General features: G+C 38.6%; 2 protein-coding genes and 1 long non-coding RNA gene across 6 annotated transcripts in view; 1 reads left to right on the forward strand and 2 right to left on the reverse strand.

Moving 5' to 3' along the window:
* Positions 1-358: 358 nt before the first annotated feature.
* Positions 359-25037, reverse strand: LOC117960095. Its single transcript, XR_004660066.1, has 3 exons — positions 25026-25037; positions 22393-22398; positions 359-415 (listed from the first exon to the last, which is right to left on the reverse strand). It is a non-coding gene; the product is annotated as an uncharacterized LOC117960095 (long non-coding RNA).
* On the reverse strand, positions 6629-21018 carry LOC117960093 (exportin-5). Its single transcript, XM_034897660.1, has 33 exons — positions 20780-21018; positions 20224-20345; positions 20067-20139; positions 19805-19942; positions 19290-19472; positions 19106-19132; positions 18780-18965; positions 18262-18338; positions 18127-18171; positions 17915-18005; positions 17679-17762; positions 17428-17553; positions 17257-17347; positions 17035-17163; positions 16592-16707; positions 16320-16475; positions 15793-15834; positions 15616-15705; positions 15262-15461; positions 15064-15166; positions 13068-13249; positions 12649-12749; positions 12456-12552; positions 12220-12356; positions 11983-12080; positions 11853-11899; positions 11043-11152; positions 10181-10240; positions 9890-9984; positions 9693-9800; positions 8918-9055; positions 8235-8399; positions 6629-7971 (listed from the first exon to the last, which is right to left on the reverse strand). The coding sequence occupies exons 1-33, from the start codon at positions 20879-20881 to the stop codon at positions 7822-7824; spliced, it is 3669 nt and encodes a 1222-aa protein (XP_034753551.1). The 5' UTR covers positions 20882-21018; the 3' UTR covers positions 6629-7821.
* tp53bp2a (tumor protein p53 binding protein, 2a) overlaps positions 21616-25878 on the forward strand; it is a 31655-nt gene continuing 27392 nt past the window's right edge. For 3 of the 4 annotated variants that reach the window (XM_034897663.1, XM_034897662.1, XM_034897664.1), the window contains exons 1-2: positions 21617-21786; positions 22061-22217. In XM_034897663.1, the coding sequence (XP_034753554.1) occupies positions 22191-22217 (27 nt within the window). In that variant the 5' untranslated portion in view covers positions 21617-21786; positions 22061-22190. Of the gene's footprint in view, positions 21787-22060; positions 22218-25878 lie in introns of all 4 variants that reach the window. The other variant, XM_034897661.1, reaches the window with a different exon arrangement.

A 25878-nucleotide genomic window follows, 5' to 3' on the forward strand; every position in this document is an offset into this window, starting at 1 on the left:
ATCAATTGTGTTGCTAAGCTGCCGTGAAGCTAGAGCAGCAGGTGGAGAACAAGTAGGCCTAACATACGTTGAAGGTGCACTATGAGTTCCTGCATGGTTTCAGCACAATTTAATTTCTGTATCAAATCATAGGCATCTCTCCTTGATCCGCTAGCTGCGAATACACTGTGAAAAAGCCAAAGGGGTCATAAACATTAAACAAACACTAGGGGCACAGGCTGTGCATCAAAATACAACAAACCATATTCCAGCCAATCCCCGACAAGATGGTTGGGGGAGGGGGTAGGGGTTAGTGACAGTTAGTCATGACAGTAACAGAAGCATTGGGGGAAGGGAGAGCTGTCTGTTTTGTTTGGTATTTACATGGAACATCAACAGAAGTGTCGTCATGCAGGAACTCATAGTGCACCTTTAACTGACTGAAAAATACATAAACATAATTTTAGTACCAATGCTAGTATGGGAATAACACTTAAAATTATTATTTCTAGAAACATACAGCAATGCAGACATTACTAAACATCATCCAGCACAGGTGTGACTCTGACCCATTTGATCATGATTGGCACATTCAACCCCTTCCTTGGTTTTTGTTGCTCACACAAGCCCAAATTTAATGGCAACAAAATTTTGCTAATAATTAATAATACTATGTCAAAGTCCAAGAAAATACCTAATTTGCCTACATTGTAATTTATTGTTTTATAACACTGACATGGGTGTATTAGGCGATATACATTCCACACTGATCAATACAAAATTATGCTACTTTAATATTAAAATTAAAACAGTCCGTTCTGCCAGTTGTTTTAGAAGTCACTTAATGAAGGTCCCCTGTGTGTAATAAAGGGATTTTACAACAGCTGGTTAGCACATTTCCTGGAAAACACTACATGAAGAAACATTCTAAGCCATTACATAACAAGACTGAAAAGTCAAGGGAATGACAAATTTCCCAGGGAACATCCCTTAAAATAGGAATAACAAATAGCACTACTTGAGCAGGCCGTCCTGAAAACATTTTAGTCCTTGTGACAAGTGCACTTGTGTGGCAGGCCACCACAAGGCCTACTGCAACTTCAAATGGGCTACAAGCTCACCATAATAAATGCAATATTTAATGTAAACACTGTGTAGACCTAATGGTAGCAGCACCCTGCTGTGAGGATGCTTCTCTGCAGCAGACCGGGCTTGTGAGATCAAATAAATGCAGCAAAATACAGAAAGATCCTAGAGAAAGAACTGCTTCAGTCTGTAAAACAGCCAAAATAATTTTTTTCTAACAAGACAACTACCCCAAATGAGAGTCCAGTCTGCAACCTGTTCGGAAATGGCTTTTAACTCCCCAATACAAATTGATATAGATTGAGCAGTTTTTCAAAGACGCATGGTGAGACCACAAATCCACTCATAAGCAAAACAGCCTCCATTGATTTAATGATGTTGAAAACAAATATGCCAAAAGCCAAGAATGGGCCATACATTTTATACTTTTTTTATTTTTCTCTTTTTTGATAGAATCTTGTTTTCCTCCTTGGTATTCCATTTTTGTACCTCAAAGTAACACAAATCATATCATAATAAAATTAATTATGGTCATTCAGGATAACCATCAGAACATTTTTACTAAGATTTACGTCTTTCTAGTCACTGAATTAAAAATTGAGAGTGATAGCAGGTTTGGCTAATTTATGCAGGGTAATTTGGATTATGAATTCACAATTGTATGTGTGAGCAAGTAAAAGGGACTGTTGCAGACAAATGACGCAGAATGTCTTGTGCTCAAGTTTGCAGAGTCACTCTGGAAAGAGGATCTTGCATCCAGGCAGTAGTGATGGGCAAAGCAAGAGAAGGCAATTGGCCCTAGAAGACATGGGGGAAAATGGGGATTATTGTAAATTAAGTAATTACAGTTTGTTCTTAGGATAATTTTTCTTGTAAAAAGTATAATAACTTAAAACAGAAGACATTCCTTTGTTGTACTTGAAAGCATTGGTTATCCAGAAACCTGAGACACTATGTAGCGTGGGTGGGAGACAGCATACTGGATGTGGGTGCAGGGTTTTGTTTTTTTGTTATGTGCACTACAAAAGTATCTCTTCACAGCCAGTATGGAGAGGAGGAAACTAATGACTATTTTCTTTATTTATTAATACAACGATTCCTTTCTCAATGAATCGATTTATAGGTCAAATATTGAATTCCCATTACACACGGCAGTCTAAGGTAGCATCTTACAATTTCTTGTTTTGTTTGACTAACAGTCCAAATCACAAAGATATTCAATTTACTGTTAATCTTCACATCTGAAAAGCTGAAACCAGACAATGTTTGCATTTTTGTTCGACAAATGACGATTTATTGGTTAATGAAATGGTTGCGGAATAATCTGTCAAAGTGGTACAGCCTAATTGTTACAGTTCTCCATTGCAGCAGCTCACAACTCTTTCAATGTACATTTTTAATAAACCTCTTATACATAACCATAAGCAGAACCAATCACTACCTATACGTTATTCAGCTGAGCTTTTCTAAAAGCGGAGGAAATTCTGTCAAAAGTGATTTCTAGAGATACCAAATATGTCATACTGAGTCACAGACAAACAAAGGTGCTGCTATTCAAAAATTCATAAATTCATTCATTAAATATACACTGTATAAACTATTTAACTTATCATGATTCAGCTTTAGTTAAGTGCAAGAACAAGCCAATACAAAACATTGAACAGCTATGTGATATTTGGGAATTGTTTTTAGATAACTTTTAGTTTTCAGGAGAATGTCAGGGTTGTTAAGAGTAAACAGCACTGACAGTTCATTACATAAGAGCAGTGTGGAAAAATAAGATAATTTACATAGATAATAATATCATAGTCGAAATTACAGCTAAACGTCTTGCATTCACACTTTTTACTTGAGTAAAAGTATTAAAAACCAAATGTATTGAAGGTATCAAAAGTAAAAGTGTTTTATTGGATCATTGATGCAACTTTACATACTTTTGGGTAACGCTAGTTTAATCTGTATGCCTCGTATTTTACAGATCTGCATTGTGTATGCAGAATAATTAACTGGTGAAATTGCTTAACTAGTAAATGCTGTTAAAGATATGTAGTGGAGTAAAAAGTAACACAATATTTCTCTCTGAAATGTAACGTTAATGGAGTAGAATAGAATATGATGCCCTTATTGTCATTATACACATGTGCACGTGTGTAAGCAGCCCCCCCAGTGTCCAGATAGAATACGTAAGAAAAAGATATACGTAAGAATAGAGTAATATTAAGTAACAGAACATGGAAATACTCAAGAATAGAACCTCAAATTGATGTGCAAATGTACGTAACGCTAGGCACAGGGAATTGCAGAATGCCTAGTTTACGGTATAAATTACAATAACGTACCTCTTTTTACTTAAAGCCTCTGTGCTCAGAGAACGCCGGATGGGGAGGTTAGTTGAACGTTTAAAACCTCGAGGTAAAAACGACTGCCTGTTGACCATAAATATTAAAAATACATGCACTCATTCCCAATATTTTATCAAACCAAAATCCATAACATGAGACTGACGTTAAACGTTACATCCATGGCAACTATACAACATTGTTCTTCTTCATTGCGCTTCTTTAAAGCTCATTACGGTGTCGAATAGCAAATGGCGCATTAGTGCCCTCTAACGATTTGGAGTGTGAACTACTTCTACGAAAATGCTTCCAAAGTCTCTCCTATAGACTGTAAGTATTAACGGTCTATGTTCTCTCCCTCGTTTACTAATCCAATATTCCTTACAATATACCCCTAAAGGGTAAACTGGTAATTACAATTGGCAACACTTTTCCAGCCCCTTTCTCAGATACAACAAACAGAAATATATTGGCTGTCGGTCAGATAACAGTTGATTTTACAAAGTGAAAGAGGGAACAAAAAATAAAAATAAAAAATAAAAATGAAAAAATTGATTAGAAAAAAACGAAGTTCAGTTTTCATCAAACCATTTTTTCAGTTCATACATTTCTTTTTTAATACTTTCTGCCAAGGCTTTAAGATCTTCTCCTGAAGTAAACAAATGTGTGTTATCCGCAAACAGCAAAAATAGCTTAATAAAATGTCATTAATTTACAAAATAAATATTTTTGGCCCCAAAACTGGACCTTGAAAGACTCCACAAGCAATCTTCCTGCATTCAGATGTATTACGAGCTAACTTTACGTACTGTTGTCAATTCTGTAAATATTTTAAAAAAAATTTTAAATGTTAAAACTAAGGTCTCTAAGCCTGTTTGCAATTTAGAAATTCACTTTTTTTTTAATCTATAAATATACTTATTATATCTCTCATATTCAAATGCAGTTGTAACTATTTTTCATTAATGCTAAGGCTGTAGATTGATATACTTTTTTTCAGCACCTTTGAAATTGTGAAAGCAGACACTGTCTGTAGTTTGTCAGGCAAACATGTTAATCTCCCGTTTTAATAAGTTGGATGACCTTTGCTGTTTTCATCCCATTAGGAACTATACCTGTACTTTATACCTGTATACCTTTTTTTCTTACTGCAATCACCTCAAACCCCAGTAAGCGCTTTGTTATCCAGGGCTTATTGTGGGACTGGCTCTAGGGGCTGTAATACTGCACCAAGGTTGAATTTCGGAAAAGGTACTTCAGATACAGTATTAGGGTACAACTAAGGCCTACAAGCATCCAAAAAGCCTCATGTCATGGGACCTTTAGATCATTATATACAGTAGTCATGTTCAACTTCTTTGCATTTCAGATCACTAGCCAAATACAGAGCCACACCCCTCCCCATTTATTAAATATCTTCAGATCCTCTCACCCTCCAGAAAAACAGATCAAATAACACCCAAACATGTCCATCCATAGAAATTAAAAATAAGGTTATTTCTAAATAAACATTCAACATCAACATTTTTTAATTAATTTCATAAAAAAAAAATACTATATTTAAATAGAATTCCTGCCTTACGGTTGTATGCCTCCACCTACCAGTCAAGTTGCAGTTTACATCCATGTCTCTCCAGACTTGAGTTTGAAATAATGTAATAAAAGTTAGGAAGTGTTTTTTTCTGGCAAAATAATTCATTATAGTGAGATGTATGATTCCACTGAACTATTTCCAGTGAGAAACACGCTGTTCTCACAGGCTTCTGCAGGTCTTCTATCAGTGTGTAGCAGTGCTTGGTACTTCGCCGTGGTGGCATGGAGGGTTGGAGGTCAGCAGTCTCAACAAGCTGTTAAGAAAGGCCAGCTAAGCGATCAGGTTGAAACTGGACATTGGCGAGACAGTGGGGGTCAAGAAGGGCGAGGGATGAAATCAAAGCAATCTTGAATAACCCAATTCAGTATCGCACCAAATAGTCAACATCTCCCCTTCTGTTGTCCTGAGTCATGGCGTTGATTACGGGTTTTTGCAGAACATTATGATTTCCCAGTGAAGTTGACCTTTTGGATACAAAAACATATTTTATGACGTCACGATGACCTTGATCTTTCAGCACCAAATTCTTATCAGTTTTTCCTTAAGTCCAAGTTGATAGTTTTTTGTTTTTAAATGTGAAAACAATTCTCTCAAGGAGTTCCTGAGATATCACTCCAGTGAGAATGGCACGGATGGACAGACAGACCACCCAAAAACATAATTCCTCTTAACGCAGGTATAGAGACATAAAAACGACAAAATATAAACCACACAGCATTTTAAAAAGCCTATTTTTTTCTTTTGTACAGAACAGTTTAGTGTTTAACAAGCATTTTTAAAATTGCCACATGTTAACAAAAAATCATCACAAAGACAGGGAAATCATTGGAAAGTCAAGCTTCTCCTGGTCAATTATCATGTGTAAAACTTTATCTGAATCAGACCAGTCTTTATACATTTAAAGGGGGCTCACTCCATGCCAAAATAACTCCAATTTATTTTTGGTCTGAATCTACAAAACAAATCAATCTCTACTACAACAGCACCATAAAGGCAAAATGCATCCATCAAATTAAGCTTAGAAACAATCTCTTTGACAATGAAGGAATGTAGTGCTGGTTCATCTTTTTCCTAAGGCTGGCAAAACCAGTACAAACACAAAAAAACATGTAAAAAACACAACATCATCACCAACTAAACAGCTAAAAACAACAGAAAGACTTGGATTAAGCTAAACATTAGTTGTTGAGTCCACCATTAAATAATCATTAGGAAAGGTATATCTTTTTAGGTTTAGCTTCTCAGACATAAATGTCTGGTCACATTTGTCAAACATGTCTACTAGGGGTATGCGAAAATAGAAAGAAAAAGAAAAAAAGATTCTCATTCATGAATTGATTCAAGCTCTACTGATTCAAAGAATTCCCAAAATCGAATCTCATATATATATATATATATATATATATATATATACATATACATATATATACACACACACACACACACACACACAAACACACACACACTTTTTTCCATTCTTTTAGTTACATATTTGTAATGGCGTTCTACTACCACATGAAAAAATTACATACTTCGACTTGATTTTTTTTTTTGTAATTGAGAATTTTTTTCAAATCAAAAATTTATATTAAATCGACTCGTGACATTTTCTGAATCGTGCACCCCTTATGTCTACCATGAGTGTTTTGGCACAAAATGTGGCTGTATTATTTGTAGTAAATGCGCACTGCATTAAAAAAAAAAATAATAATAATAATAAAATAAAAAAAATTGTACTTGGGCTGTTGAGGAGCTGGCACAATGCAAATCATCATTGCTTAAACCAACTACTGCGTATTACCTGCAAACTAGAAAACTGTTGTTCATATTAACTATAATAACCATTCATGAAAACACAAACCAGCTGCTTTTTTTCCTCTACGTTTCCACAAAGCATCTTCACCCCAACTTAGGGAACGTCACACCTGAGGCACCTTAAGATAATCCTTCAGAATCAGAGACTGCATTCAAGCTTGTCCGGTCAAAGGAAATGACGGCAAATACAGAAATGTGTACGACGGTTTGTCCAAGATTTCTCTTCTTCTTGACCCAGAATATAATGACCTCGACAGCAGCAGTGTGCTTACAACATATCTGCCAACATCAACCTATAAAATTAAGATTAAAATTAAAAAGAAAAAACGAACAAAAGTACCTGTGGAGAGGGGCAAAAACCTCTCCACAAACCACAGACACTCGTAATAAGCTACTCCTGCAGCTATTGGCTATATTGCCTTTGCTCGTTTGGATATCTTTAGATGCCAATTTCTATGCTGTATATTAAACTACAGCTGGGCTCCCCTTGTCCCATCTATCTGACATGCTTGGTGTGCATGATGCTGAGCAATGGACAAATATTGCCCTTTAAAATGAAAAAGGTCCAAAGTGAAATGACAAAATACAAAACCGTCCTGTTTCACGATAGTTGTGCGGCAGAGCAAGATTGCAGAGCAAATATTAATAGTCTGCTATTTTAAGATAGTTTAACACAATCTAAAACAGAAACAGACCATTATATTTACTCCACATTTCCATAGCTCCTACTTCATTAATATGAGCAAGGGGATGGAGAAGAAGTATGCGATAGGGTTTAAAAAATGAATACTTGCCTGCACAAATTACTAGTGGAAAGATATTAATTAGGAGTGTGAGTGGTGCTGTAGCACAATGAGGAGTGACATAAAAAGATTACCTATTGGAAAACAGGATTGTTGGCAGTTATGTTAGGTGAAGCCACACTGCCCCAGCTGGAGGACGTTGAGGGGGAATCCTGGTTTGTACACAACTCTTCAGTAAGAAGTCCATTAGAACCACTAAGTGTTCCTACAGGGTGTTATCCTCCGGGGAGAAGAGAGCTTCCAGGCCCAAAGCTTCACTGTCCTGTGGCATACCCTTGTCTGGCTTCGGCTTTTTAAAGAGCGATGGAAGATTCCGGATATGAACCTCCTTCCTGAACTGCTGGCACAGAGCTTTCTGTTGGCAGGGAATGGAGAAAGGAGAGGTTAAACAGAGCTGTACGAGATCTACCACAAAGAATTTCATTAGATTGTCCAGCCCTGTTGAGCTGCTGCACAGTTTTTGTTGCAGAACACGGGAGATTTACAGCACAGCCAGAATCACACTGAGGAGTAATTATTTACACTGCTTGGTTAGTGGTTCTGGACCCTTCTGATGAGCGGCCTACAGTGGGCTTTATTAGAGAAGCACTGCTCTCTAGTGGCTAAATGTGGCATTACCCCAACAGTTCCTGCAATGAGCTTCTTGAACTGGTCTTTCCTCTTCTTGTCTCCAACCTTCTGGGCATTGGGGTCCATGAGCCTGTGATCATACTGGTCCAGAGCCTCGACACTGATGTTCGGGATCTGGGTCATCACTGCTTTTAGCTCTACGTAGCGAGGACGCTAAGTCAGATAGACAGACAGATTAACAGACATTTTAAAATGTATTTCATTTTAATGGCATTATCAGGAATTAACTTAACAGAGGAAACGTCTACATCGTACCTCTTAAAAAAAAAGAAACAGCTACTGTACTAATCGACTCTAGAGCGGAAACATTGAGTCGATCGAAAACAAATGAAGCAAAAACTACTTTGATAATAATCGCCTATTCAGATTCAAGCTTACCAAATATGAGGACTTTTTGCATTTCATTGTCATTTGTGATAGTAAACTCAACAGGTTTTGGACTGTAAATTAGATCAAACATGCAAGTAAAGATGTCAAATTTCATTTTTTGCTATTCCTTTCATCTGATGCACGAAACAATCAAAACAACAAATAACAGGCAGGTTAACTGATAATAAAAATAATAGTAAGATGCAGTCCTAGGTGTTGTCTTTAATAATAGAGGAAAGAATGACCCAACGGAGGCAGAAATAAAGAGGAGATATGGTCGAGATGGTTCCCATTAGCCTCACCAGGTTTTCATAGATGAGCATGGCCAGCTGAGAGAGGGCAGAATTGCAGACCTCATGCTGCCCGTGAACCTGAAGGCCCCGAAGAACACTGGTATAGAACCACGTCACCGCCTCAGGAAGAAGATTACCCCCTACGACCTGAAGACAGGCAGAGTGAATGTGGGAGGACATCTTTAGAAATATGAAGTAAGATACTTTTTACAGCCTGCCAATGTGTAATTAAAATACAAATTGCCAGCAAAGGCAAAAATAGTACATTTTAGAGGGATACAAAATAAATTAATGGTCAGAAAGGTGGCAAAGGTTTAAATAAAAATCCACAACAAGTATTTTCTTGTCTGTCCAACGCCTGATGTAGCTTTTTAGTGCTGTAGACTTCCATGACAGCCAATTTTAAAATTTAAATTTTCTTCAAAGAAAAAGAGGTAACATGAAATGCATTATTTATCTGAGAAACATTATTGCTAAAACCTACAGTGCCGAACAGTTTCAAAAGAAGTACATACAGTACACTTTTCCCGATTCAAAAAAAGAAAAAAAAGAAGACATTATCAGTAGGAAGGAATGAGCTTGTTGCTGAGAGCCACAGACAGTGTAAAGAGGTCAAAAAGTTTGAGAGACAAACAAACGCACTGTTGGTTCTGGTCTTTCCATGGGATTTGTGGACAGTAACAAATACATGAATATGGCCATCCTTTTTCTTTAAAAGAAGTGTGACTATGATAAAAAAAAATGACAGGCTCTTATTAGCTGTTTGTTGTACTGAATGTGCTACCTGCCGCAAAAGTGTCCAGCAGACCATGGAGGCAGTTCGGTGACAGTTAGTGGTGTCCTTCCACGACAGAGAGGTGAAGGAGAGGGTCAACAGGGTCATGTAGATGTTCTGGGCAAAGAACAAGAGACAATGAGTTGATATACAGCATTTTAGGAGTGACCATGTCGTCCTCTGAGTGTTATGAGTCTTAGGCGGACCTCGTGTTTCAGCAGGCATTTTCCCAGCTCAGTCACCTCCTCTGTGGGCTGGGCAGGAGACGCCGTCTGCACTAAATCCATCATCATGTCTTCCTCTACAAGAGCACATTTCAGCAAAGTGATGAGACACTTGTCAGAATAAAAGAAAACAGTCTTTCTGTCTTGTTTTAAGAGTGTGGGCCTTTGTGTTGTTGATGTTGTGTGTGTGGAATATATAAAAAAATCCAAATGAAATGTTGTACAAAATGTATTAAAAAAAAAATTAAAATTAAAAAATTAAATTTAACTTACCATCTACTTCCTCCTTATTTGCTGTTGGTTCAGGCCCTTTTTTGGAAATACAGCTCACAGCTAGAAGAGAGGGAAGAAGTATTATGGCCCCACAATAAAAGAGACTCCTCAGTTTACACTCCTGCCTGAAGAGTAAAAGCTGATCATGCAGTTGTGTGCAATATCCTGAAACTCACACACCTATTTTTTTTAGTACCTTCTCAATACACAACATCAAAAGATTAACCTCATAGCTATCAAGGTCTTGGCTATTTTTGTTTGGTAGTGCAGTGCAGGCAAATGATTTTAAACCCAGGCAGCAAGTTTCACCGAAGACACCTCCTATTGGAAGGAACACAGTCTCATCTATCTAATCTAAGTAGAGTCTCAGCTTTGTTCAGGAACTATGGCGGATATTTTCAGTTTCCTGATACGTTCTGAAACCGTTTGTAGCTTGTGAAACTGGCACAAACAACCTTACCACATGACTAAAGTGCATTAGCAGTGTTAAAGAATAAGCCCTGAGCATCCCTTCAGGATTCACGCCAGGTTTGTCCCAGACAGGGACATTATATTGCAATCATAGACCATCACGGTTATTAAAAAAAAAAAAAACTTTTGCAATAAGAATTTTATTTTTAATCAACATGCATGCCAACCAAATGCAAAAATGGCTGGCGCATAGCACTGAGTTAATAAACTTTTATCACTCTCAAGTTCCAGTGTATTTGTAAAAATAATCAGGTTATAGCAACATAAAATCATTGTGTGAATTTTATTACATGTCGTCAGGTGAAAATTTCCTTTAGTTTCTTTGAAACACAACCATTGTTTGCTATACTTGTATGGAAATGGAAACATTTACAAAAATTCTAAAACTTACTGAGAAGATCCAACACCTCCCTGGTGAGCAGGCGTACCAGCTGCTCCTCCAACATCTCCTGCGTCACCTGGCTCCCCTGACACACCAACTCCTCCTCCTCTTCCTCTCCACTAAAAACACAACAAACTGGTTACCAGTAAGTCCACATATCCAGCTTAAGAGTCACAGAATCAAACATGTGGTACAGTCAATAGACTTCAGAGTGATTTGAGAAAAGCTCTCAGCTATGCTTGTTTGGAACTGCATAAAGATTCCCGTTTCATAGAGGTTTCTTTAACATTAAAATGTTTTGTTGTTCTATGGTTAAACAACGTACTGGCATTATAGTGTAAAGCTGAAAAGATTAATCTATTGTTTGTCAACTATTAAGGCAATCACCACCTATTTTGATGACCAATTATTCAGTTAGTCATTTTTTTCCTGAAAACAAAAGATTCTCCTTCACTTCTTCACTCCTCTATGATAATAAACTGAATAGCTCTGAGTTGTGGACTAAACAAGACATCTGGCAATGTCATCTTAGGCTTTGGGAAACACTAAACCACATTATTTACCATTTTGTAGACCAAACAACTGAACGATTAATTGAGAAAATAATAGAAAAAAATCTGTAAATTGCAGCCCTATTATAGTGTGAATTGAGATGTATTTGAGATGCCTTCATGTTTAACATTAGTGTTCAATTAAGCCTCCATTGTGACTTGAAGGTAGCCATCTCAACCGAGGACCTACAGTAAAGATACTTATTTTAAAAAGTAAATTCTTTCCAACTTCCTGATACATACACAAAAATACTATGCAACAACTTACTTGACAGAAGTCCTCTGGTTGATGACCTGCCACTTGGCGTTGAGTCTCTGTAGTATGAAACAAAAGCAAGACCATGAGAATGATGAGATTAAGGATTATTGTTACAAAATGGGAAGAGTGGAAATCTGACCTGCAGCATGTAGGCGAACAGAGGTCCCAGCAGGGGGCAGAGTAGACTGTTGTAGTACTCCTGAGGACATGACGCCACCAACTGCCTCAGAAACACCCGTACACTTGTTAAGGAAATTCCATGTTAACATAGAGCAATAGCTCAGCTTTGGTCATGTAGACTATTATCCATCTAAAATGGGTGTGAAAATATTGTTTCCACGTATTTTGAACCACTGACTAAACCAAATAAGGATATGAATCATAGGGCGAAGTCTGTGGTCAGGCACGTGGTCGAGGGAGACAAAAGCCGAGCCAGATATTTCTTCTGCCAACCTCTCAATGGTGTAGAATTCCTGCTGCAGGGACTGACCCGCACTCCCCAGGACATGAAAGCTACAGAAATAAAAGAGAGCAGAAGAAGTATTATTTAGATTGTAACAGGATGTGAGGTATATTAAATACAAAAAGGAAAAGCCTGTGGAAAATTCTCACCAGTTGTCATACAATGAGGTGAAAAATCCCTGCATTCGCTCGAGGTTGGTTCTATACACAGGAGAGTCATAGATATCCAGAAGATGCTGAGAGAGACCTGGAGAAAGCACATATTGAGAAGGTTTAACCACAATCTTATCGGCTGGCGGCTCACTAATGGGCACACAGCATGTGTGCAGAGAACTCCTCTTACCAAGAACCACATTTTTCTCTGCCTCCATCACTTCATGGGCCCTGGAGAAAGTCTCACTCAGACGAGCCATGTTCTCTGGCATGTACAGACTGTTGTGAGTCCTACAGTTAGGAGTAAAGAAAGGAGACTGGTCACAGATCAGTATAATGGAAGAAGGTATCATTGAGACACTATTAGAAATACAGTACTGATAGCCCTTTTACACCGATGACCCTCATACATATCCAACTTAAAAAATAAAGTCAGACCCATTTCTATAACATGTGTAAGGGGCAAAAAAAGAAAAGTGGGTGACGTTGTTATTCCCACATTACACCATGCCATAACGATATCACGTGTTAACGGCCTGATATCGCTGAACACAAGTTGTTGGTATAAAAGTAGTAATGCAAAGGTAAAGTGTCAACCAACAAGCATACCTGATTAGAGCCAACAGGTTGGGCAGTAAGACCAGAAACAGGGCAGTGCAGGGGTTTCTGTAGATGGGAGCTCCTGCAGGAGTGTAGCCCATCACAAAGCCCCCAGCCTTGGCTTCCTCCAGGTCTGCAGGCCAGCGTGCCCGCTTCACCACCCCCAACATGGCATACAAGCAGAAGCTCAACTAGAAGAAAGTCAAAAAAAGAGATAAAACAGTTAAAACAATTCTGTTATAGCTGTCTGCACGCAATTTGCACTAGCCATGATGGCGAGATGGCTCAAAGGATGACAGGACGCTTTGTTGATCAGTCCACCATTTTGGCCCAGATCGAAATATCACAACTATTCAACAGATTGCCATGACATTTTGTGCGTTCGTTCATGTCCCCTTTAATGTCATCATCAGGTTGAAATCTTAATTTGTCCAATAATTTGATTATTGACCAAATACATGCAAAACTGTCATTCACATCAGCCACAGCTGTACTTCCTGTTTATTGCTAATAAGAAATTGTTAGGATGCTACCACTTACAGCAAATGGTGAAAATGGCCAACATTTTCAATGTGAGCATATTAGCATGCTGGTGAATATCCGGCCACTGAGCTCCTAGCATGGCTGTCTTGTTTATTAATTAAAACGGTTATTATTACAGTTATTCTCTGCTTATGTGGCAACAACAACTTTACCATAGTACTTGACATGATTGTCTTTATTGGATAGGATTGGTCACACTGACCTAACTCCGTAAGGGCGTCCGGACTTGTGTTCAACTAATGCTTTGAAAACGTTAAAGCACCCATATTTTGCTCATTTTCAGGTTCAAAATTGTATTTTGAGGTTGTACCAGAATATGTTTAATTTACGTTTAATTTACGTTTCAAAATAAAAATAAACTATTTTTGTTGTACTGCAAATTGTTGGAGATCCTGTTTTCACCTTGTGTGTTTAGGTCTCTGTTTTAGCTACAGAGTAAGACATCTCCCTTGTTTACTATGTAATGATAACATCAGCTAGCTACTGTTTTTCCTACTTTTGTCAGTACAAAGCAGGTTTAGCCGGGAGACTTCTTCTAAACCAGGGCACACTTATGGAAAACCTGCAGAACAGGGACATGTAAGTAGTTTGATTGTAGATTATGGCAAACAAGTGTGTGTTGTAGCATTGTTTTGCCATTGAGAACAACATAGCATAGAGCATGCTACGGTTAGCCACATCGTCTCGACTAGACACGTAGAAAGCCGTGGAGATTTTGAACAGCTATCCTAAAGACTGAAGGCAAAGGACATTCAGAAACCTGTATATCAATTGAAACAGCATGGAGTTTTTTTTTTCTTCAAATTTGTCTGCATGTGAAAGCAGCAAAGACACAAAAATAACACCCCAAATTTCTACCGTATATTAAGTTGAGTAATTATTAATCATTATGTATTCTGCAGTGTTAAAACATGTCAAGTCTGGATCACTCAGTGGCTAACTTTTGTTTATTTTTTTTTAGTCTTGCTTTGCCATACCTTGGCTAATCCACACAGCATTCAGGGATGGGGGGAAAAAAAACGTGCTCTGGTTTAATGGCATTTCTTTAAACCAATTAAAATCATCATGGGCAGCATAAGGCGCCGCACAGAGCCACAGTGCCGCTGAAAAATATCCTTGTTTTAGTTGTGCAACAGAAAACTCAGAATGGACAGATAGTCTGGCTAGCTATCTGGATTTACCCTGCAGAGATCTGAGTATCAGTGTACCATAGTCCTAATTAATCCACCGGAGTTTAAAAGACCACCACAAAGAAAGCACAAGGTAACGGAAATCAGGTTGAAAAAAAGGACATATGGCAGAATGACAACATTTTTTCCCACTGCCGTGTCTTATACATTAGTGTGAATGAAGCAAGTCTGCATTGATTTCAAATGTCAAGAACCTCTCTAAAAGCTCAGAGACAAAAATACTACAATCCTTATAGATCACATGCTAAGTCCGTCCACACCTACACACTTACCCGCCCCCTATTAAGGGCCACTGTGTCTGTATCTTTACTTTGCTCAGTGACAATCTGATCAGCTCCAACAAAGGACAGGAACACAGCAGGGTCCCACAGCACACTGAAACACAGAGAAGACAAAACAATCAATTATCTGTCATTACATTTAAACACCTCATAAACAATTTGAGGGAAATAAGAGAAATCAATACGCACTGCCTCATCTCATCCGAGGTCCATTCTGCAACTACTAATGCCATCAGTTCATCTAGAAAAGCCTTCTGCTTTGCAAAGTCTTTGAACTGGTTACTGATGAGCACCAGAGCTTCCATCAGTGAACATTTCTCCATGTTAGTGAGCATAGCGTCCCCTGAGAACATCTTCTTCACCTGACTGTAAAACATGTCGAAACAAGGCTACAGAAGAAAAAAAATGAATTCTTTGAAAAATCAAACTTTACTCATGCTTGTGCACTTTAGGTACACATTTTGTGCATAAATACCATCCACTGAAAGCAAGTTGAATCTGTGTCATGCTATTTTACTTCAACTGGTATACATGGATATTTACCAAGATGAACTGTGGGTAATCACGGCATATTTTGATGATGGAAGAACAGGCGTGCCTCCTAACGTTCTTTACAGCTCGGGTTCGAGGTGCCTGTAGATGTCAGTGGAAGAACATATTTTTTGGTCTTGGATGTGAAGGATGAAGAAAAGGTGACACTATTTGGTTAAGACAACTCACCTTACTTTCCTGACCAACCTCAAAAGTGATAGCTTTAAACAGCTGTAGAGACATAATACAAAAACTTCTGTAAGGTCAATGCTATTAATAATTGTTAATTAACAAAAGACAAAGTGCATTTTGAAATGTGTTTCTTCCAGCAACATAATACTTCTGTTTCAAAAACAGACTAGCTGCAATTGCAAAAAGAAGTAATGCCAGACGGTTCCCTTATGATTTGACCATCTTTTTATGGCCATCTGACACACTATCATAAAACCAAAAAAATAGATAGATAGATAGATAGATAGAGATATATATAGATAGATAGAGATAGAGATATATATATATATATATATATATAGATAGAGATATATAGATATATAGATAGAGAGATATATATATATATATATATATAGATAGATAGAGAGATAGAGAGATATAGATATAGATAGATTATATATATATATATATATATATATATATATATATATAAAAAAATCCATTTCCATATGCCTGTAGGTATATACACAATGGACTCTGCTGACCTTGTAGAGGACCGGTGGCAGGAAGTGTGGCCTTAGTGTGACAAATGGGAAGAGGGCAGAGACGTTTGTGAGCACACAGGACAAGATGAGCGGGTCATTGGTGTCGTAGTTTAGCACAGCCTGCAGCAGCTCCATGCTCTGATCTATGGGCAACTTCTATACAGTAGGAGGCAGAAGGAGGTGGGGGGGGGCAAATCTTCACATCATTATAATCAACTTTATAATTTCTTGAAATTTTTGTTGTTGTGGTTAATTGAAATTATTCCTGCTACCTCCTCCTCTAGATTTTTGAAAATCTGTGCGACCATACATTCCATGAAGACGGTCATCGCATCCCACTGGACCACAGATGGAGAGAGGAGGGAGCACAGGCCCTCAGCTGTCTTAGCTAGTAAGGTGCAGAGAGACAAGTTCATCAACATCAACAAGCAAATTAAACTTGGTTATACTACTAAGCAACAAAAACTCCAAAGGCATTAAATTAAATGGTCAGATAAGTTCAAAAACATATTTGCTCATGCATACACATTCCTACGTCCCGTTGAAAATGAGTCCACTGTACCTGATTGGCCAGCGGGGATTGCTCTAATACATCTAACCAATCTTTCTAAGCCCAGACTTGGATCCATAACGCTGATTTTTTCACATGTTAAATTAACCAAATCCACCAGAACAATCCAACCAACATGTGTCAAGAATTAGGAACAACACTTACATGTGGTATCCCCGGTATCAATAGGGCTGGCAATCTGATACTGTAACCATTCTGCTGCTATCTGGAACGCCTCCAGAGGGACAATGCGACACGCCATCCTCACCACCTCTCCTTGCTGTGCTCGGAAAGCTGTTGAACATCAACATACACTGTAAAACCCTCAAGGGAAGAAAGAAAGAGTACCAATCTTAAGTGAAGTAAAGCTGAGTCCATAATACTTACAATGAAAGAAAGAATTGAAGTCTTCATCGCTGTCAAAGTCCACACGCGAGTATTCACAGCTTGGGCTATCAGCTCTAGATGGAAATCCAGTCTAGAAAGACAGACAAAACTTTTACACCCGTTTGGCTTCCTTGTACCCTAGGAAAGGTAGCACAGACATCAGTAACTCACCTTGACTAGGTTGGTCATAGACGTTTTGAGGTATTTGATGGCCTTTTCCACAACAACCACGTCCTTTGACAGAGTCTCATGTCTGAACAAAGCTCCCCAAGTAGCCAGAGTGGACGACTTTAAAAACTGCAGAAAAAAAATAAAGATCGAACGCAGCTGAATGATTCATATTCTACAAATTCAGTCCTTAACAAAGGACTTAGAGGTGAAAGTTTGACGTAAAGTCCACCAAAACAGTATTATTATCTCACCTGACTGGAATGTGTGGTGAAGGCTAAAAGGGCTTCCATGTACTTGCTGAGATTTGCAGGTACCTCAACCTCTACATCTGAACCCTGTGGAGAGAAGATGACATGTAAACAAAAAGTCTAAGCTGCTAAAACCTGCTTCTGTGATCTTACATAAAAGGTGTGTGCATGAATCCCGCCAAGATAAAAAACCAAGTGAACCTGGGAATTAATGTGTTGCCAAATTAAGGCAAACTTACCACTAACGAGCACAGCTGGCCACCCAGAGCACACAGGACCTGACACAGCCTCTTCAGGAAGATGTAACGCCGCTCCACCACCTCCACGGCTCTAAGTACACAGGACAACAAGTTACAGCCAGTTGTACTGAATAAACTTACTTACACATGTTTTTATGAGTGTTTTACATCTCTTTGTGCTCTACGGTAGGCAGATGTGTCACATTACTTACTGTGATTCAGAGGATTTCTTACATATTGCAAGTCCATCGGCTGACCTGCAACCAGACACAAACCATTCAGTAACAGTGACAATGGTAGGTTGAAGTCTGTAAACAGAGGTGATGAAGAGAAGCAGTGGTACTCACTGGGCTGCAGAAAGGATGTAGTGGATGGCCACATCATCGAATAGCAGCATGAATGGCTTCCTATCCTCCAGCTTGCCCTACAGCAGAATGACAATTGATTACACTTGGCTTTAGTTTATTCAGTGTAAACTTTCAAGGCTGTAATAAAGGCATACTGTATCCGGACTTTCTGACCTACGGTTCTATAATAAAGGCATCTCTTAAAATCTGAAAAATTGATGTGATTGTCAAGGAGTTCTGTGACAAAAAGACTCATCCACACCTCTCTGTTCAGGAAATATGAGCCAAATAAGTGTATTATTAATAGCCACATGGCAGCGCTGTTGCTCTAAATCTGCACCACTTCTTTCCATAACCCATGGGCCATCAAATCACATCTGATCCCAAGATCCTTTTTTAAAGATATTTGTAGTAACCGTCACACATAGACAGAATACGGGCTGAAGGAATAATCTCTTTACAGCTATTATTAAGGCTTTACCATGGCCTGTCAACACGGTGTTTTCCCTGCGACTCACCTTCCGGCTAATAGCGATGAGCAGACACTCTGCTGCCTCCAGCTGCAGCTCCTGTTCGCTCAGCAGCAAACACAACATCTCCAGTAGATGACAGTTTCCACAGGTAATGTGCACCAGAGACACCCAGTCTATGTAGCCTGCAAGTGTGTTCAGTGTAGCAACAGCAACCCGACAGTGAGCTCTGGCCTGTGCATGGAAAAAGAAAGCATAAAAAGGGAAACGTGAGAGGAGAAGAGTGTGACACAGAAACTGAAACAACACTAACAAAACTAATCAAGTTCATAAGACGTTTATTTTAGAGCAGGGAAGCAATGCTGCTTTCTCACCTGCAGTTCATGTCCAGGTGACCCTTTCTGGATCAAAGAAAAGCACAAATCAGACAAATATTATAGTGACTTTACCGTTTGAGGTTTACTTTTAGCAACATAAAAAAAACTATGTATCAATAGATAGAAAACATGATTTTAGATATTAATCCTAATGCTACTTAATCTAAAATATATAACTGACCAGTTTACGGTAGTCCTCGACATTAACATGCAGAATGGCGATCATGAAGCTGAAGATGTTTTCCATGTTTTGGGTGAGAGTCTGCTGGATGTCTCTGCGTCGCTGGGTGGGCAGCGTCTGGAAGGTGATCACATCCTCCGCCAGCCTCAAAAGGATCAACATTACCAGCTCCGTCTGTGCCTCCTATGACAAAAATCACAAATTAATTTTAGCTTTTACTTTATTTACTTGGGGTTGACTAAAATGTCAACATGACCTGCATCTTTTGGCCAAGAATCAAGATAAAATATTTAAGCGGAAAAGATGTTTAGGTTCATAGTTGCAGAAAAATGACATTCTCTACCAGTGGCAAAGTTGGCATGATGACATTACATAAAAATGACAGTGAATAGCCTTATCCCCAACTAGTCGCATGGAAGTTACTACATAAACTGTTTTCAAATGCCATGCAAGTTTGCAAAGAAAATATACACATGCAATGACATAAGGTTTCTGGCACTACATAAGTTACTCACCCCATGGCTGGTGAGAGCCTCCATCTCTTTCAGCATATCTGGCCAATTTTGAGGCCATTCTCTCTTTATCATTTCCACAGTGATTCTTGACAGGGCATCTTTGATGTGACTCTCCTCCTCCAAGATAGGATGAGTACCCTGATAAGACCCAACACAGGTAAGTGTTTACGAGTGTGACAGAGTTAAGAGACAGACTTTAAGTTCAATTTTAATCCCAAGCCAGATAGTTTTGTTGCCAACAGCCTATTAATATCACACTTACAGTTGATAACAGCTGCATGGCACACTCCTTCAACTGGACTTTCTCTTGTTGTTGCATGTTGTTCCATCGAAACCTGTTAGAAAAGTAAGTTTAATTTTAAATGTGAAACTTTTCTCAAGTTAATATTTGTTATACTTAATTTCAATGTTAAACTCACTTGATGACGTGCTCCAGAATTTGCAAACCAAAGTGTCTCACTACAGCTGTCTGGGCTTTGTCGGCCAATTGTAGACCACATGGGATACAGAACGTGCTCGTCTCTTTAAACTCTTCGCAAAACTGTAGTGAAAAATGAAGCTTGTTATATTACAGACACCGAACTTAATGTAATATTGACGTAACGGTAATAGATGTGATATGTAAGTGTTAAGAGAATAGCGTACGGGGACTGCTGCCATAGCAACATTACAATAAATATACTGAATAAACAGTGGATGGGGCGGCGAGGTGATAATCATGGCATAACGTGTTAACGGTAAACGTTACCGGCTAGCTCACAAAGCATCTGGCCGTCATCACTGCAAATAGTGATGACGTTAGTAGCTAACGTTAAAAAAACGAAACGAACTGCATGAGCCGAGCTGTTACAACTAATCCTAAATAAAATTACCCTTTATTCAGCTATCGGGGCAACAGGTTACGACAACAGCTACAATATTCCACAAGCTCAGCTAGCTAACAGTTAGCTAGCTAGCAATCCATAACGAAGCTACCTTTAGGGCCTCCAGTCGGTAAATTTGGTCTGTTTCTGGATCCATCATCACATTTACAGCTTTAAGAAGCTGATCACACATGGCGGCCACCTGGTCAGCCATGACTTCAGGTAGCGTCTGGCACACTGTTAAGGGGAAAGCGAGGAGCTCCCTTATATGCAAAACACCTGCACGAGCTGCGTAACCTCTGTCTCAGGGAGATACCAACGTTCACAATGTGCTGTATTTGCGTTTGAACCTTTGGCTCGCCGTTGAATGGGAATTCTGGGAGTTGTAGTAGATGCGCCAACTTCCTTTAAAATCGTCTTAGTACTGAAAGAGAAATCACTCCTGAATTCAAAATAAAAGACATGCCTGACAGCCCCGAGAATTCGTCTTATTTTATAAGACATGGAATTCACATATTCTTTAATATATTGTGAAAATAAAAAATGCATTTTGTTAATTTTTTTTGCACAAATAATAATAATAATAATACTATAATGGTAAATTGTATTATAGTGTAACAATCTTTAGTAGGCTAAAATCTCCTTCATTTTCAATTAAGAAATTTACAGTGTGGTATTAGTAGGCTTCTTCCTCCACCAGTGACTACTGACTAGCCTACATGCAGTAACTTCACCCACTCCAACTTTGGTTTTCAATTTTGGAGCAGAGTGAAACCTCTTACTTTTCTCCTATATAACGCAGGTTGGTTGATCTTAGCGTACTTTTAAGTTTCATTTGCTGTTAAGAATTTTGTTGTGTAAATAAATTATCTCAAAATGTAGTAAACATTAGTGAATTATTATTATGTATTTCTTACAAGTGAATGTAAAGGAGACCGCTGCATGTTTTCACCGGACACGTCTAGCCGTTGGGGGTGATTTCTGTTCCAAAACGAGGCGGAGCTTGAATTCCAAACTGGATTGAGTTCCTCCCGATACGTCACTCTGGGATAGGCTGCGAGCAATCGAGCAACGCTGTCAGTCAACAGGGTTTCGGGTTGGTTACCTAGGCGTTCTCGGGTAAGCAAAACCTAGAAAATATCAAATTATGCACGCATACATTTATAATGTGTTTTATCTGTAGTTTACTCACAAAACATGAAGGTTTTCAGTATTGTCTTTTCAAAGTTCTAAGCGACGCTCACACAACTACAAGGAAACTTTTGCTCGTGAAGGCCTTGTTGCAACAGGTCCTCGAAACGGGATACAATTAGCCAACATTTGTGTGTTTTTGTTTTTTTTAGACATTTTGGTTGTATTTATGGAATAACGAGGTGCTTTTTTTTTAATGCAGGACGGAAACCCCAAGCAGGAGAAAGTAGCCTTGCCCACCGCGGGTGTAGGCTCTGGGATTAAAGTGATCGCCAGTCCCACAGCTTTCGTCGAAACTGCCAGTAGGGATTCATGCTGTGTTGGTTAGCTAAATGCGGTACGAAGCTAAAATGATGCCGGTGAGTTCATGTTTTATTTACTTGACTACAAGTTTCAACGTTGTCCTGTGGATTAATATTTCTGTTTCGACGATAAATTCCCGCATTGTTACTACTGTGAATAACCTGGACATTTAAATTGACGTGGCAAGTTGATACGGTTGCTACTTTGTGTCAGACGCTACCGTGGCAGGACGAGCTTCTATTGGGAAGTTTATTAGCAGTGACAGTTGTTGTGCGTGATCGGTGCAGGTTGTTAGAAGCTATGGCATTTATTTGGTTTCTGTGATATTATTCCATGCATATAACTACGGTTATCTTGCATGTTAACCAGTCAAAGTCCCCTGCGTCAAAAGGATTTGTTGTATGGATCTATAGCCATCCAGTCTTGGGACAGATGGCTTTTACCTGACAAGATAGTCATTAACTTCACTTTAGATGCATTTATTGTACGATTCGTTAGTATTATATACATCCATCCTGCTCAGAACTCACTAAAAGCAGTAGGCACCTGCCAAGTCTGGATGGGACTCCGCTAACCTCAGCTCTGGACTCCTGCCATGGCATCATCATCATCATCATCATCATCATCATCATCATCATCATCATCAGAGGTTCATTGCTTTTACTGCAGTGAAAAAAGCCTCTATCTCTCATCACTTCTTTAATGTATATAGAAAGAGCAGCAGACAGTGGTTTGCCTGTATATGCTCACTGTAGAAAAAAAAAAAAAACCTTCCCAACACATAAAAATAATGACAAGTTGTTGAAAAATGCAGATTTACTTATTTGTTGTGACTTTGCCTGCTTGCTGGTAAAGGTGCACAGTTCAATGTAGCCTAGGGATGGCTGCATTGTTAACTAGTAAGTGTTAACCCAGCTCAAAGACTACTTTACATTTTTTCTCTCTCGATAATTGAAAATTCAATTAATTAATAATATTATTATTAATAATAATAATAATAATAATAATATTAATAATAATAGTAAAGTGAAAAGCTCAAAAGTCTCACATTTTAGAAGGTGGAACAAGAGCCATTTTGTCTTTAACTAACTAAAATGGTAATTTGTTGTCAAAATAGGTGTAGTAATAATAATAATAATAATAATCAGCTACTAGCTTAACAAACTAATTGTTTCAAAACTAATGCCGGTCCTGCACTACTTGCTGAGATGTTGTACAGGAGATGACAGTTGTCATTCTAACACTATGTTATTTGGTTTTATTTTGTTGTTGTTTTTGTCTCAGCTTCTATGGTTGGTTCTGGACCTTTTGTGTCTTTGGTGATCAATGTGTTTAGTCACACGCTTTACAACACACAGTCAACTTTATTTACAACAATGTTAACAAGTAATGAAAAATCCAGTCCAATCCTTTGTGGAAGTCTGCTCAGGTTCTCCTAATGCTCAGACCTGTGCTTCCAGTAAAACAGCTTAAATTAGTAATTGTAGCTGTGTAAACAGCTTTGGCTCATGGCCATTTGTTGTCACCAATCTCGGTTCTCGTGGATACCAGTATGAATTTCCTCTCTTACATTTTTTTCATAAAAGATCTGTTTGTTTGTATTTTATAATCACATTCTATCAAAGGAGATCTGCCCCTTTTACCCCAATTCTGTCAGCTGAGAATATATCTGTGTGTTTGCATGAGATACAGCTTCTGGTGTTTGCCTGATTAACACAAAACGGCCTCTATATAGCCATGTCTGATGTGAGGTATTGTCTTAGAAATTAAACCCATAGCCCATGACCCTGCTTGTACAGGCCAGGGGCTCGGGGGTAGTGAGAATGTAGTGTTGTAATTACTGGCAGGGATGATAAATAAGGGGTCACTGTTTCCTGAACACAATGAGCTGTAGGGACTCTTTAACAGCATGTTGTGGAGAGCACATTGTGTGTGCCTGTGCTGTGGCAGCTCCCTGATAAGGGATGCTCACCCTTTATTGAACCAAAGCATGGTATAACTCATTTACCCCTGATTTGCTGTCATCTCCATTTAACCCAGGCTTTGTTCTGGGGACATTTATTATTGCCACATTTAGGCTTGCATTTTCTGCTGGTGTATTAGCCCCTATTTCATTGTTGTGTACTTTTTGTCAAGATTAACTATATTCAAAAGACTACTCTGTTAACATAAAACCTGTTAAGATGAGTCGGGGAAAAGTTCCAGCATGATTTGCTGCAGACACGTATCAATTCCTCATTTCTCTCCCATGGAAAAAGTTGCCTGCTGTGTATGTTTTTAAGCATTTTGCCTGTGCATTATTTAGTTTTGCATTCTCTTACCACACACATTTACATCGCAACAAATCTCACGTCTTGTGATTGTGGGAAAATGAGAGGATGCAGCCACCACAGACTTTGTGTTTAGTCTGTAGGAGAGTGTTTGTAGTGGTTACATAAGCAGCCTCATCAGTGATAGCCAACGTCTTTTAACGGCAATGTTTTGACATTTATTTGAAAAAGAGGAGTTATCTTCATGACTGTATTTGCCTGAAAATGTAGTTTAAAAACACATAGCTCTGAACTCAGCAAGTTGGTTATCTATGCATCATAGCTTCATTTATTCATCACAGGGAAAAACAAAGATGATCTTTTAAATACTTTCCTTGAACGCATACTGTTAGACTGTGAAGCACACTAACGTCACAATACATTCACAATACATCACATTAGTCTGGTTTCTGAGAGGAAGCACACCGGAGTCCCCTGAGCAGGTATCGACTTACCCACCATGGAGTATTGAGTGACTATCTGTGAGAAATCCACATGAAAAACAGATATTACACTTATTGTGTTCAATTCTGCACTTAATGTGTGGAATTACACATGAAAATGTTCCATTCCAGAAAGTTACCCCATTTTTTTAAGAAGCAAGGGCATTATGACAGCATGGTCTTAAACCACTAGTCTATCCATGGGGAACAGGGAAGCCATGGTTCAGAATTGTACACAGGGGGGTCTGGGAATTGCCGTTCAAGGAAACTTTGTCGCCATTTTTTCACTAAATAGTCGCAGTAACTAAGTCATGAAGCTTTGTGCCTTCTGCACTTCAACCCATCTGAATATATGGTGAATTAGACCGATATCAGGAAGCCGTTTTCTCTGCAAGAGACAACACAGTTGTTCCAAGGTTCTTAGTAGTCTAATTAACTACTGTGAGACTGCTATTTGAAAGGATGTTTTTGATCTGCTATATAGCTTTTGTTAAAAATGTATTGACATTTAGTTACATCTAAGAATGTCTAGTTCTTATATGGCTACTACTGGAAACCAGTAGTAAATGCTCTGTGAGTTACACCCCTTGTTCAGGGTTTTGTGGGAAACTATTGGATCTGAATTTAGATCCTGGTTCCTCTAGTCAAAAGGTGGCAAATGTTCCTGAGTCCCAAAAAGGTTTCTGGAAAAGTTCCTGCATTAGAAAGGTGCTTTTGTACTCGGTCTCTTCCAATAAGCCACTCTCCTGCTTCACCAAAGTGTATTTTGCATATGACAGATTAAACGGCACACTACGCATCATCCAGCCTGCATTAATTTTTATAAGCCAATTACTGTGTCTGCCACATTTTGAATCGCTACCTCTTGGCTTCTAGTTTCCCTCTTGCGATAAGTCAATAAAAAGTATTCCATTTAGCTTAAGCACTTTTAGCTAATTTAGCCTGTGTTGATGATCTGTAATAGC

Source organism: Etheostoma cragini, chromosome 17 (genome assembly GCF_013103735.1).
Source record: "Etheostoma cragini isolate CJK2018 chromosome 17, CSU_Ecrag_1.0, whole genome shotgun sequence".
Lineage (NCBI taxonomy): Eukaryota > Metazoa > Chordata > Actinopteri > Perciformes > Percidae > Etheostoma > Etheostoma cragini.